Here is a 13,837-nt window from a genome sequence, read left to right on the forward strand (position 1 = left end):
CTCAAGCAGGTTTCTAATTTAAATAGGTGTCCCTCCCACACAGGTAAATTTTAAAACGTTTATTGAGCATATGTTATGTTTTAAGATACTCTGCATATTTTCATGTATAATGTGGCTTGGTTCCAATTTATTCTAAAAGGAGGGGGTGGTCATAACATCGGGGCTGGGACATATGGCCTTTGGGGAGTAGGGCTAAGAAAACAGAGGATGGGCCATCATCAGGGCCTTGACATATGCCAGAAATGCTGGTCCCCTTGGCTCTTTGCCTGGCTGACTCTCATTCATGCATCGGGTCCTGGATTAAAGATCCCTTCAGCCATCAGAAAAACCTTTCACTGACACCTGCGACCAGGTAATTTTTGGGTCAGTATGTGTTTACTATCTGCCTCCTCCACTAGACTGCAAGCTCCATGAAGGCACAGATCACGTCTGGCTTATGCACCTCCATATCTCCAGTCTGCCTGGGTCATATGTGCACCGTCAATGTGCACTTGATAAAGGAAGGAAAACAAAACCTCCCTTTCATCTTGAGCGCTAGGTGTCCTGCTTGCACTTAAACTCCCTATGTTCACAGTCAAATGTATCTTTTCTTTTCATTTTTCAAAACCATTCTTCATTTCTTTTAGTGTTTTTTGAACACTTTCCATCCCTCACTCTGACATCCAATCAGGTATCAAATCAGTTGTCAGTTATTCTACCCTTAAATATCTTTAAAGGTTCTCCTTCCTTTCCAGGTCAACTGTTTGCATGCTAATTCAGCTCTCCTCCTCCCCTGATGACTTTCCCCATCAGTGTCTCCTGTGTGCTCTAGTCTTTCCTGTACACTGTTATCACTTATTCTTCCCGAAGTTGAGCTGCTTCTTATGGCACTTCCCCGCACCATCTAAGTTGTTTCTGATGCAAATCTAATTAAATCTGCTTCCCTCGCCTGGAACTCGTGACCTCCCCAATAGAGCCCTACTTAATTTTTCTAGTTTTATCTGTTATCCCCCTACTCATCTCTTGCACACTGGTTGATACTGACTTTCACAAAATGTCTACACTTCTCTGCTTCTTTGCTTTTACACCCACTTACCCTCTGCCTGGCTGGGATCCTTAACTCCTCATCTCTACTCATTAAAATCTCATCTATGCTTCAACACTCAACTCGTATTCCATCTCCTTCAAGAAATCCTTCCCCTCTTGAGCTAAACTCTTCCAACCAGAGGGAGCTCCTTTCTTCTCTGAACCCCACAGCTTCTTGTTTGTGTTTCTTCAATTGAGCTTATTATACTCTGCCTTGTACTGGTTACCAATGCTCTTGTTGTCTTCTCTATTTTACTGGGCAGGGGGCTGTGTTTTACTTAATTTCTCTACTCAGACAAAACCAAAGTGCTTCTTTGCACACAAAAGGTTTCATAAATAGTCAATCAATTTTCCTACTCCTCCTTTCCTTCTGAGCACATTCTATGGCAAAGCAACAAGTGGTCAGATTAGATGACGACTGGGAATGAATGGAAGAAGAATCTGTATTTGCCTGTATTTTAGTAGGGAAGATGAGCTGAGAAAGTGCTTCCGTGGCATGCAGTGGGTGTGAACATCTCAGAGTATTTGTACAGCTGGTAGGAGGTGTCAGAGGCAGACTTTGCAACAGAAATTTCAGAAATTTAATGTGACCTTCCAAAATCTGTTGCATGGGGGTCCTTTAGTGTAGTTTTCTCTGTGTAGACAAAGGTGATCCTTGATTCAGGGGAAGACTGAACAGATGAAACACAGGCAAAGAAGAGGGCTTTAGATTTAGGGAAGGTGTGATCCGGCAGAACAAAATGTTTCATGGTGGCGAGAATTACACTGAGTAAAATGAATGGAAGAATGAGGGTGATTTTCGCCAAGGCAGAAAAATGTTTTTATTATAGAATATATTGGAAGTGTTTTTTTTTCCCTAAGCTGAAAAAGGCACTGTGCAAGGTACTTTAATATGTTAATTATATAATCCTCAGTGCTGTGAATTGAGTACCTTTCTACTTCCCTTATTCTGAGGACCTAAGGATAGAACCAAGCCCTGCTAATGCCCAGGGTGTTGTACTTTCCTGTGTGTTTCCTCTGCTCATACTTTAGTAAAGATTTCCTTCATTAACTCCTCAAATTATCCAAGTTAATTGTCTTCTCTGTTCCCTGTCAGGACTCTTTTTACCTATACCATGTTGCCTCTCAGGCTCAGATGTTAGTAACTGGATGTGAATAGCTACTGTCCTTCACCTCATGGTAAGCAAAGGTAGAGCTACCTGGACAAGGGAATGACACTTACAGAGAAGTAGAAAAATGTGAGGGTTCCAACACCTCTGATTGTGTTGCCTTGACTAGACTTCTGTTTGATAAATCATTTAAATAGTGATACCATGTCCTGACTTCAACTTACGGTGGCATTAAAACAACAAACCAAACTACTTACTACATCTGGAAGGTGGAATATGTACACGAGGGCCCCACAAGGACACAGCCCATCTGTTTTTTATTCTGTAGGGGAAAAAAAGAAAAAGAAAACTCAGTCTCTGAAATAAAAGCAATGAGTAAATGGATAGGAAAGAAGTGGCAATGAAAAAGGCCTCTAGAAGGTTAGAAAGTAGGCCTCTCAAGAAAGGAGCAACTCATGGTGCCTTGGGTTGGGCACGGGACACTAAGGGATAAAGAAATCTGAGAAAGAGAAGGTGCTGCAGGTGGAAGGAAGGGTATTCTGCTGAAGGTAAGAAGGATGAAGGTGAACCTGGGTTCTTTGTCAAGAGGAGGATGCAGGGCGGGATAGGAAGGACTGATAGACTGTACCATGAGACATACCTGTGGGCCAGACTGAGGAGAGGCTAGATTTGGAGGCGCTTTGGGGGATGAGGGCAAGTTTTACTTTTAGGGAGGGCTATGAAACAGGGCTAAAGAGAACAAAATGCAGTGTGACCAGTTGGGTGACTATAGATCGTGTCTTGTACTATTTATCAAGAGGAACGTGATTAGGAACATCCCATCCCTAGTCTTAGAAACCCAGGGTATGCCTCCCTCTCAAGAGGTGGAAGGAAGAAATGCACACTCCTAGCATCATAAAGTGGAGTTTGTTAAACTCCCCCCGCTCATCCCTGGCCCTCCCAAGATTGAGAATGACTGCTGTTATCAACCACTCTTCCCCATGTGAGTCTACCTGTCTGGTTGGTGTAATGCTATCGATTAAAGATTTAGAGCCATGGTTCTATGTCCAGTGCTCTGCTTCTAGAACCTTTCCCTGGGTTTCTGGTAGTAAAACGGTCTTCTCACACACCTTGCGGCCTCTGGAGAGGTTAGGACATTCTTTTGCTCCATAAAGCCCGGGCTGAGGTGGGGAGTTAGGAGGAGGGAGTAGGCAAGAATCTTTCCCCTCCCATTTCCACCCTTTAACGTTACAGTTACTACTTTAAAATTAGGTTTCAGATTCAGCTCTTAAGCAATTAACCCGTGACTGCATCTACGGTTATGACCTGAAACAGAGACCTCTGGTACAGGGCTTTAGAATCCCTCAGGTATTTCCCGAGGGACACAGAAGAAAACCAATTAATGCCAACATTCACATTTTTAAAAGGTTTTGGAAACAATTTAAAACAAAATAAGTCCCCTCCATAACACTGAAAGTGTAGAGCTAGAACACAGTAGATTCTCCCGACTTTCCTGTATTCCCAGAGGGCCCTCATCTCTTGGGAAATATACGGGGATAAAGTCAGATTACCCTGTCTCCAAAACACTCAGCTATGTGGCTAGAGATGACATAAGAAATGCTCACAGACGGGTGCTCAAGTCTCACACCGTGATCTCCCTGTACTAAGAGGTGTGAGCTACACCTACAAAAGCATTTACTTACTGAAATTTCCCTGAGTAGGTCAAGACCTTCACAGGTGCTACTCCGGCAGTCACTTGACTTGTAAATCAAACTATTCGAATAGATAAAGGTAGCATTCACAGTCACATTTATGCCTGTTATCCAGAAATGAGGGAAAAGAGAAAACATGTTATTTTTCGGTAGTTTATAGCCATGAGATTTACCTTTTGTCAGCTGATCCCGGGAAAAAAATGGATATGCATCTTCAGGCCCAGGAATATTTGAGTTCTGAGTTCTTATATCACTACCTGTCACTTCTTTCCTCTCTCTGTCTCTTTTATTTCTGCCTCTCTGTCTCTGTCTCTCTGTCTCTCTCTCAACAGCTTTATTGAGGTATAATTTACCCTCCATAAATGCCACCCATTTTAAGTGTACAATTGAATGATTTTTAGTAAATGTGTATCTGTGCAACCATCCCACAACCCAGCTTGACAACATTTTCATTACGTTCAAGGCTCTCCTCTTTTCACAACTGCAGACTCAGCAAGTTTCCTATACAGTTCTGGAGAGTGTTAGGAAAACAAAAATGTAGCCACTACAATATCTGTTCTTTCATGTTCCAAGGTGCTTGTTCTGTTTCCTGCCAATGTGCACACTGGAACCTCTGTGCTCTGTCCCCAAAGCCAAAGTGAACTGTGTACATCATGGTCTAGGATCTTGGGATAACAGATCGCCTTCAGATCAAGGCAAGAGCCTTGGTAATATCCCTTGGTATTGCTAGATACCATATTTTGGACGAGAATAAAAAGACAGCGGAACCATGTGACCAAGCTCTATCCCTTACATTTTGTCTCCTTCCGATAAAAAATATTCCACAGAAATGTTTGATTCCTAAGAGAGGCATCCTAATAGTGCCAAGCCCTTATACAGGAAGTCTGGAAACCTCAGCTGCTAGTTATACTGCTGGTTGCAGGGAGTGACGTTCTGAGTGTTCTTGCACCAGCCATTTGAATTTCTCTAACTTGGTTCCCTCAAATGTAAAATGGGATTAAAACCAGAATTATCAAATGTAATAATGTTGATACTTTTAAAAGAGTAAAGCATGTCAACAACAGAAGTTATTGTTCTTCTGAACATCCGAATAAGAATGTTTATTTAAAAAAAAAATATTTATTTTGAGAGAGAGAGGGAATAAGTGGGGGAGGGGCAGAGAGAGAGGGCGAGACGGAATCTCAAGCAGGCTCCACACTCAGCATGGAGCCCAGTGCGGGGCTCAACTGGAGAGATCATGACCTGAACCGAAATTAAGAGTCTGCTGCTTAACTGGCTGAGCCACCCAAGCACTCCCCAAATAAGAATATTTTTAAAGACAGAGATCTGTTCTTTCAAAGAATGAAAGTATCTTTGCATGTCTATAGCCACCTCAGAGGTGGGTCTAAGACTAGGAAGCATTTTACTTCTTGTCTTTTTTTTTGGGTGCGGGGAGGGTTAATTCAAGAACACTTTCCTGAGACTGTTCAGTAAGAGATCTAAATAAGAGTTGCCAAGTAGGAGAGGTCAATGTAATAAGACCAAAGAAAATTAATAGAAGAGGTGGGACCAGTGAGGGATTTAATAGCAACTAACACTTGCGAATAGCCATATGTCAGTCGTAATACTGCACATTTTACACCCTTTTTGTTACCTAATTCTTACAGCGGTAGGGAGCATATGGGGTCAATGAAACCAGGAAAATAGTATGAGTGAGGCTGTTGGGGACCAAGAAGAAAAGGAGAGGGCATGTGGGCACCAGGAGAAAATAGGGCTTGAGCCTGTCTTAGAAAGCAGCAAGAGGACTCAGGGAGTAAAGTGCAGTCTCGTACACAGTCACATGATGAAAACAGGGCTTTCAGAAGACGACCACACCTGCAGCTGTTAATGTATACATTAGCTCCTCCTCCTCAACCTCTGTGAGGGCTCTGCTCCCTCTTGCCACCATGAGGAGCACTGAAGATGACTCACTTAAAAATCCTACTGTCCAGGCAGCCCATGTTGGATGGGCACGGCAAAACCCAAGTATAAATCCTGCACAGGACCTAGGAGAAGGGAAATTCACATCCACTGAGTGTGATCTCAGACAAATGACTTCATCTATGGGGCCCCGGTTCCTCATCCATTGGTTGGTAGAACAGAACTGGATGATCTCTGTCACTAGATGCCTAGCATCAGGCTGTGTTTTTCGGCATGCATTATTTCAATCCTTAATCCTCCCCTGAATCCTATGAGGTTAATTGATATTTTGTCTTCCTAGTTTAAAAATCAGAAAATGGAGGTCTGGAGAGGTAGACTAACTTGCTTAGGGGGACACAGCTGGGGTTCTGAACCTAGGACGGTCTGATTCCAGAATCTGATATGCTATAGAATAGCAGTTTGCAAAGTGTAGACCATAGACTCCAGAGATAACCTGCAGGAGGGCCAGGAGGCCAAAGCTATTCTCATAAGCGTATTAAGACCTTCTTTGTTTTTTCCACTCTCCTCTTACGAGCATATAGTAGAGTTTTCCAGAGGCTACATAATATGTATTATTGCAACAGATTAAATGTAGAAGTAGATATGAGAATCCAGCCATTTTTTTTATTAAGGCTGACATTAAAGATGTACAAAAATATAAATCAATACCATTTTCCCCACTATTTTTATTTTTTTGGTTTGAGAAATACAGGTTTTCTTTAATAAGAAATTTTATTTTATGTTACCAGATAAAGTGTTTCTAATTATTTTAAGTGAATCAATAAACAACTATTTACAACATTTCTCAGCCTTAATTTCCAATATAGTAACTGTCGATACATGTAACCATGTAAACAAAACTCCACAGAGCTCACAATTATTTTTAAGAGCATAAAGAGGTCTTGAAATCAAAAAGTTTGAGAGCCACTTCTGTAGAACATGCTGTACAGTATGCTGCTGCCTCTCATCATTTTATGGCTAAGTGAAAACTGTGTTTGCTTTTGTTTTTTAATTTGGTAGAGGAAGAGGAGGATCTCTTCCTCTTTATCTCCCCAAATCCCAAGTGATTTCTCAAGAAAATACTGAAAAATTTTCAGACAACATAGTGACGTCATATCGAAGCTCAACTTTTAAACTTAACAATTCCCAAACCCAAGTGCTGTTTCTCATCTTTCTCCTGCCTGCACCTCCACCCCAGCATGATATCTCAAGGCTGGGAAGATGGACGGAATGCCAAGGCATACAGAGTAATCTCAGAACCTTTGTCTTCTACCTAGGGCTTTGAGGAAGGAGTTGGACCAAAGGGAATCTGAATATAGGTGCTGGAGCCTAGGAAAGCGGCCCCCTTGGCACATGAGATCATTTGGAGGGTATGAACTGGGTGTGCTTAACCATGAAACATACATCCTTGAGAAGGTGATGTCCTAAGGCGGAAGGAGTCTCTTTTTGCATGTTGTCTATCAAATCCCAGGTATTCTTCAAAACTCACAGACATTTCCTAAGTACTAGGAAAAAATATTGTTTTCTTACATTTGGACATCACCCACAACATTTGAACTCTTAATTTTCTTCAGTTTAGCCCTTAAGTATATGTCTTAGAATTTCCCCCAAATAATAATGCTCAGTATGTTTAGAACATGAACATATCTTTCCATCACAACCTGTACTTCTTGAGTTTCTCATGCATGAACATCCATCTAACAAAATGCATCATTAAATACAAAACTCTGGGCATCACTGTTTATTCTTTCATCCCCCTCAAAATTGTCCACTCATTTAATCTATTCAGCCACCTCACCACTCATCCATTCATGACTCTATTATATATGAGTATATGTATTATACATATAATATATATGGTTTTTATTTTAGAGTGAGTGCACACAAGCAAGGGAGAAGGACACAGGGAGAGGGAGAGAGAGAGAGAGAGAGAGAGAGAGAGAGAGAGAGAGTCTTAAGCAGCCTCCACACTCAGCCAAGAGCCAGATGCAGGGCTCGATCCCACAACCCTGGGATCATGACCTGAACCGAAATCAAGAACTAGACGCTCAACCAACTGAGCCACCCAGGCGCTCCATGAATCTATTTTATAAATGAGATGAGTAGAACTTAGAATAAATAACTCACTTGATAAAGTGTTTATAATTAAACTAGTGATAGGTGGATCAGGAATTCAAATTCAGGTTATATGAGTCCAGAGATCAAAATCTTACCACTATACTACACTCTTTGTTTTATATCCTGGTAACTTGTTCAGGTAACAGTGGCAACAGCACAGTAATAACACAACTTTAACATCCTCAACAAAAACGACAACAGGGATGACAGTAAAACCGCCGCTACTTATTGAATTCCTAATTATGTTTCAGTCTGTGTACTGGGTACTTTATATGAATTTCCTCATTTAATTCATACCATATCCACACGAGGTAACTACTATCTATCGGGATTTTATAGCTAAGGGGATTGAGGCTCAGAAAACTTAAGTAATTTGCTCCAGGTCACTGATGATAAATGGTTGGACACAAAGCTGGAATATGAACAAAGAGCTGTCTGGTTCCAAATCTCTGCTTCTCACCATCGTGTTTCACTGGCTCATTTTAATGAGAAAGTTAGTTCATGGTGGGTAAAGATTATACAGCGTCCAGACAGCTGGAACCAGACAGATAGGGGTTGGAATTTCGTATCAAATAGACAGCCTGTATGACTTCAGCAAAGTTATGAAGCTTCCACTGTGAAACCGTGTCAATAATGCCAATCTTACAGAGCTGTGGTGACAAAGGACGCTATATATCTTACCTGGGACATGATGGGTACTCAATAAACAAGGAAGCCAAAGCTCAGAGAGACTAAGGGAAAAAGCTCACCCAGGGTCACAAAAAGAGAAAGGTCTGGGGCCAGGACTCCAATACAGGTCCCCAGAATTCAAATCAAATTTTCTTCCCATGATGCCACAGTCTTGGTAAATAAGGGGATTTTATTAAATCCTTCTAGTTCCATTACAGCTCTAGATCAGATCTAGCTATTTACATCTGAACTGGTCTCGGACAAGATTGAAGAAATGTATACTGCACAGCAAAAAGGTATCACAGATATGTGATACATGATACCTCTTGCTATATTACCAAAGAATTTTACTGTATTTTTCATGGTCATATGAATTTTATTTGTGACAACTTCTTGGAACACACACATCCAGTCTAGGAACAGAAAGGTACAGCATGAAGCTTAAATAACATCCATAGACAGTTGTGCAGCCTTCGGCAGAGGTACCAAACATATATATACCTTGTGTTGGCCACATGGGGAGGAGAGCATGAACCTAATGAACCGGTGCAGCTTGGGCACTAGAAAAGAGCTTATTAGCACAGAGTTTTACATGGAGAAAATCAAGACATACCCTCTTTAGAACCATAAGTAAACATTAAGACGTATGAAATAGTCCTTGACTCAGTAATTATACTTTCGGCAATCTAGTCTCAAAGAATGGAAAAAACTGTATATTTGAAAATGCTTATTGTAGTAATTTTAAATAACCATGAGAAATTAAAAACAATGGGAAATCAAACAGTAGGGAATAACTGGATGATTTGGGAGGATATCTACTCCAAAGAATATTACATATCCACTCACATCACATAAAGATTATGCAGTTATAGGAAAGTCATTTGCAGAATAATGTGAAGTAAAATCGGGATAGAAAATTGTTTCTTTTTTTTTTTTTTAATAATTTTTTTAGTTTTGGTTTATCTTTTTTTTTTAAAGTTTATTTATTTATTTAGAGAGCATGAGTGGGGGAGGGGCCAAGAGAGAGAGGGAGAGACAGAATCTCAAGCAGACTCCCAGCATGGAGCCTGATGTGGGCATGAACTGTGAGACCATGATCTGAGCTGAAACCAGGAGTTGGAAGCTTAACCACCTGAGCCATCCAAGCACCCCTAGAAAATTGTTTGTACGCCATAGTGATCCTAATCGTGTTCTTAAAAACAAGAACCTGAGAGCATATGAAAGACACTGGAGATATCCAGGCGGCTGAAAATGATCAGGGGTGATTTTTTCTCTTTATTCTACATATTTTATCTAATGCTATAAAGTTTATTTTAATAATTAATAGATACAATGAAGAACTGTAACACTGAATTTGGTTGCAAATTTACTGGACTATGTCTTATGTAATAGCCAGCCGAGATGTCAAGAGTGAACAGATGGATTAAAAATCCCAGAAATAGATGCAGCATCTGTCTGAATTTAACTCTCTTAATTCATGTTCTTGACCGGTAACCCTGTGAACTCTCAGGTCCAGATCAAATATTGCCTCTGAAGAGTTACAGAAAGGAACATGATGCCTCCCTGAAACGGAGCCATCAATCCAGTTGCGTGTGGGGCATTTCACTGCTGGGAACATCTGGCATTCTCTGGACTGGGGTCATTCCAAGAGCAGGGTGAATTATGACGGAGCATAACACAGTAGGACTTAAATCCTTCTCTCTGAGGACCTACTGCCTTGCAATAGAAAGGGGTTGTCTGACAAGCCCGTAGAGGAGAGTGGGTGATTAGGCAAAGAATGCAAGCGACCCTTTGACCCCAGAGGGGTAACAGGGAGGAGGTGGATCCTGTGACCATATTCTTACCGGCATTGAGCAGACGCTGTCTCACTATTTGCACTCCCTCATTCACCGCTTCTTTCAAGGTATCCAAGGTCTCTGGGAAGGCCGAGTTGTTCATCATCAGGACGCTGATCTCATAGCTGCCATTGTTGCAGTTCTGACTGATCTGGGAGGTCCAGAACATCAGCCCTGGATGGAGGAGCAGTGACCACAAAACTAAGCCCAGCAGTGTCATCTTCATGACTTTGCTTACCTCAGAACCATACTCCTTGTGCTTGCTTGTTTTACTCTGCACTTTGAGGGAGGCAGGAACTCTGGCTAGACAGCCTCTAGCTGGGTCCCTCAGTCCACTCTTCCCCACGCTCCTTTCTGATCATGCCCCACTGGTCACGTGGCCCATGGGACACAGCCTGCCTGCCAGCAATTAGCAGCTACATTATGGTAGGAGATAAACCAAAGTTCACTTTGTGTGTTTGCTCACAGAAAGGCCAGAGTTATAAACAGGGAGATTACCTGGGCCTCACCCAATAAAAATACATCAATTTGTGACACATCACTGGGAAGAGGAAAAAGGGGAAGAGGGAAGTGTAGTATATACATAAAAAGATTTGTAAAATGAAAAATAAAGGTCAAAGGGCTTAAGGATATAGTGGACTATGTGGTGTTTAGGTTATACCTGCACACTGGAACTGAATCCTCAATTAGAAGAACTGTTTCAATCACCCAGTCAGCAACTATTTGTTGAGATTTGACGGGGTGTTAGGCATTAGCAAAGCACTAGGTATACAGCTATAAGTGGTGTGAATATATTAGTGTCCTCATGGAACATGCATTCTGGCGACGAAGACACACATTAAATAAATAATTGTGATGTCTGACTCTTGATTTCAGCTCAGGTCATGATCCCAGGGTCATGGGATTGAGCCTCACATGGGGCTTTGCATTGAGTGTGGAGCCCACTTAGGATTCTCTCTCTCCCTCTGCCCCTCTGCCAGGCTCATGGGCTCTGTCTCTAAAATAAAAAAAATTGAAAAATAAAAAAAAATTATGAATAAACTCAACCATGGAAAAAAGTACAGAGTGCTGTGTGGCACATGGCAGATTAATATAACCTATTCTAGAAAGTTGAGGAAACTTCCCTGAGAAAGTGTCTTTGAGCTACCCAGAAGGATGAACTGAAGTTAGCTGAATGGAAAAAGAAGAGAAGGAGTGTGGGAGGCAGGGGAACAGCTTTTGTAAAGGCCCAGGGGTGGGAAGTGACATGAATGTTTGTGGAACTGAGAGAGACACAGCATGGTTGGAGTGGAGAGAGCTAGGCGTCTAGTGGCAATAAAGGTTGACAATGGAGTAGACAGGGGTAGGCCATGGGGTTTCCTATATGCCATCAGGATTTGGAACTTCACACTAATGGTCAAGAAAGGAACATGATCAGATTAATTTTGTAAAGACTACTTAAGCTGCCATGGAATGAATGACTTAGAGAGAGTGGGGACACGTAGCAAATTAGGAGGGTATTTCTGTGGTCCGAATGAGAGGTAAAGGAGACCCAGATGAGGGCAGTGGCAGTGGATATGTGTGTTCAAGAGGTATCTAAGAGGTAAAATAGATGAGACTTGACATTTTATTGGATTTGAGGCATTAGAGAGTGGGAGAAGTCAAGGGTGACCCCTGAGATTCTCAGTTGGGTAGATGGGAAAGCTGTTTACTAAACTCTAGAATTCTGGAAGAGCAGCAGGGTTAATGAAGATCATGACTTCTGTTTTTGGACATGTTGATTTTAGGAGCCTGTGTAGGTGTGGGAATAGCCAGGATTTGGGGGGAAGAGGACCTGGATCTAAATGGAGATTTGGAAATAGAGATATAGTATGACTAACCAAGTAATGTCATTATTTACATCATTGGCTTGACGACCACTTCAGGCAAAATTCTGTTTTAAACTTAAAGTGAGTGACATCAACAAGATGGAGGGCTAGGGGCCCCAGCTTTCATCCTTCCTGGAAAACAACAAATTAACAACTGCCCACTGATGAAAATAGCTCTGGGAGAGCTTTGGAGTACAATGAAGATGCAGTGACCCAGTGGAGCACAAAAACCAAGATGGCCCCACAGGAAAACACAAGCATTTTATGTGTGTCATTCCATCCCTCGGTCTGGCACTGCGCCACACCAACAGGGATCCCCATTGGCCATGACCTCCCACTGTGGGGCAAGGAGGGCAAGAGGACCCTTACCACTGCAGTTTTTGCCACTGAGGATCTCTATAGTCTTTGCCAACACTGACTCCAGCTGACAGAGTTGCCTCGGGTATGTGCTGATGTGCTTTCTTTGAGAAGGAGACGCTGGTGCACCTTCTTGGACTGGAGACACTGCACCACCCTGCTCCAGTGCCTCAGTGCCTGGAGCCCAGACCAAGAGGGATCTTGTTGGCCAGGACTTCCCCTGTGGGGTAGAAGGAGAGCAGGAGGAGGCTAGCAGCCCCTGCCATCAAGGACTGCGGCAGATCCTGCCGCTGCCACATACACCTGCAGTTTTGGTGCCAAGGGTGCTTACAGTCTTCACCAACACTGACCTCAGCTGACAGAATTACCTGCTTTAAAAAATTTTTTTAAATGTTTACTTATTTTTGAGAGAGAGAGAGAGACAAAGCATGGGAGGGGAGGGACAGAAAAAGAGGGAGACGCATAGTCTGAAGCAGGTTCCAGGCTCTGAGCTGTCAGCACAGAGTCCTACGCGGGTGACAAACCCACAAATCGCAAGATCATGACCTGAGCCGAAGTTAGACGCTTAACCAACTGAGCCGCCCAGGCGCCCCCAGAATTACCTGTTTTTAATGAGTACATGATATAAAAAGAAGCACTCTGACTATAAGAACACAAAATGTAGGGAGAGGAGAATAAAAGTATAAAGTTTTTGTATCCAAATAAAATTAAAATAAATCAAGAAAGAGAGGGAAAAATAAAAGCAAATCACTACCAAAAAAAGCATCAACTAGCAAAGAAGAAAAAAAGAGAGGAAGAGAGGTACAGAACAGGAGCAAAACAACAGAAAACAAAAAACAAAATGGCAATAGCAAATCCTCTCATATCAGTAATTACTTTAAGTGTAAATGCACTAAACTCACCAATCAAAAGCATAGAGTGCTGGCTAAACAGATAAAAAAAACAAAACCCAAAACACCTATTAACACACTATGTACAAGAGATTTGCTTTAGATTTAAAGACACAGGCTGAACGTGAAGAAATGGGAAAAGATATCCCATGCAAATGGTAACCAAGAGAAAGAAGGGGGCTATACTTACATCAAACAAAATATACACAGAAGGACATCATATAACATACAAGGATCAATTCAACAGGAAAATATAACAATTATAAATATATATGCACCAACATGAGAGCACTTACATATATAAAGCAAATACCAATA

The 13,837-nt window shown here is 41.8% G+C and overlaps 1 protein-coding gene across 1 annotated transcript in view; it reads right to left on the bottom strand.

Moving 5' to 3' along the window:
• The window catches only part of GUCY2C (guanylate cyclase 2C), a 68,686-nt gene extending 58,035 nt beyond the window's left edge, over nucleotides 1-10,651 (bottom strand). The window contains exons 1-3 of the mRNA XM_042945866.1: nucleotides 10,435-10,651; nucleotides 3,857-3,969; nucleotides 2,432-2,496 (exon numbers count right to left, since the gene is read on the bottom strand). Coding sequence (XP_042801800.1) covers nucleotides 2,432-2,496; nucleotides 3,857-3,969; nucleotides 10,435-10,651 — 395 coding nt within the window. The remainder of the gene's footprint in view (nucleotides 1-2,431; nucleotides 2,497-3,856; nucleotides 3,970-10,434) is intronic.
• Nucleotides 10,652-13,837: the final 3,186 nt, after the last annotated feature.

The sequence above is a fragment of the Panthera leo genome, chromosome B4 (assembly GCF_018350215.1).
Source record: "Panthera leo isolate Ple1 chromosome B4, P.leo_Ple1_pat1.1, whole genome shotgun sequence".
Classification (NCBI taxonomy): Eukaryota; Metazoa; Chordata; class Mammalia; order Carnivora; family Felidae; genus Panthera; species Panthera leo.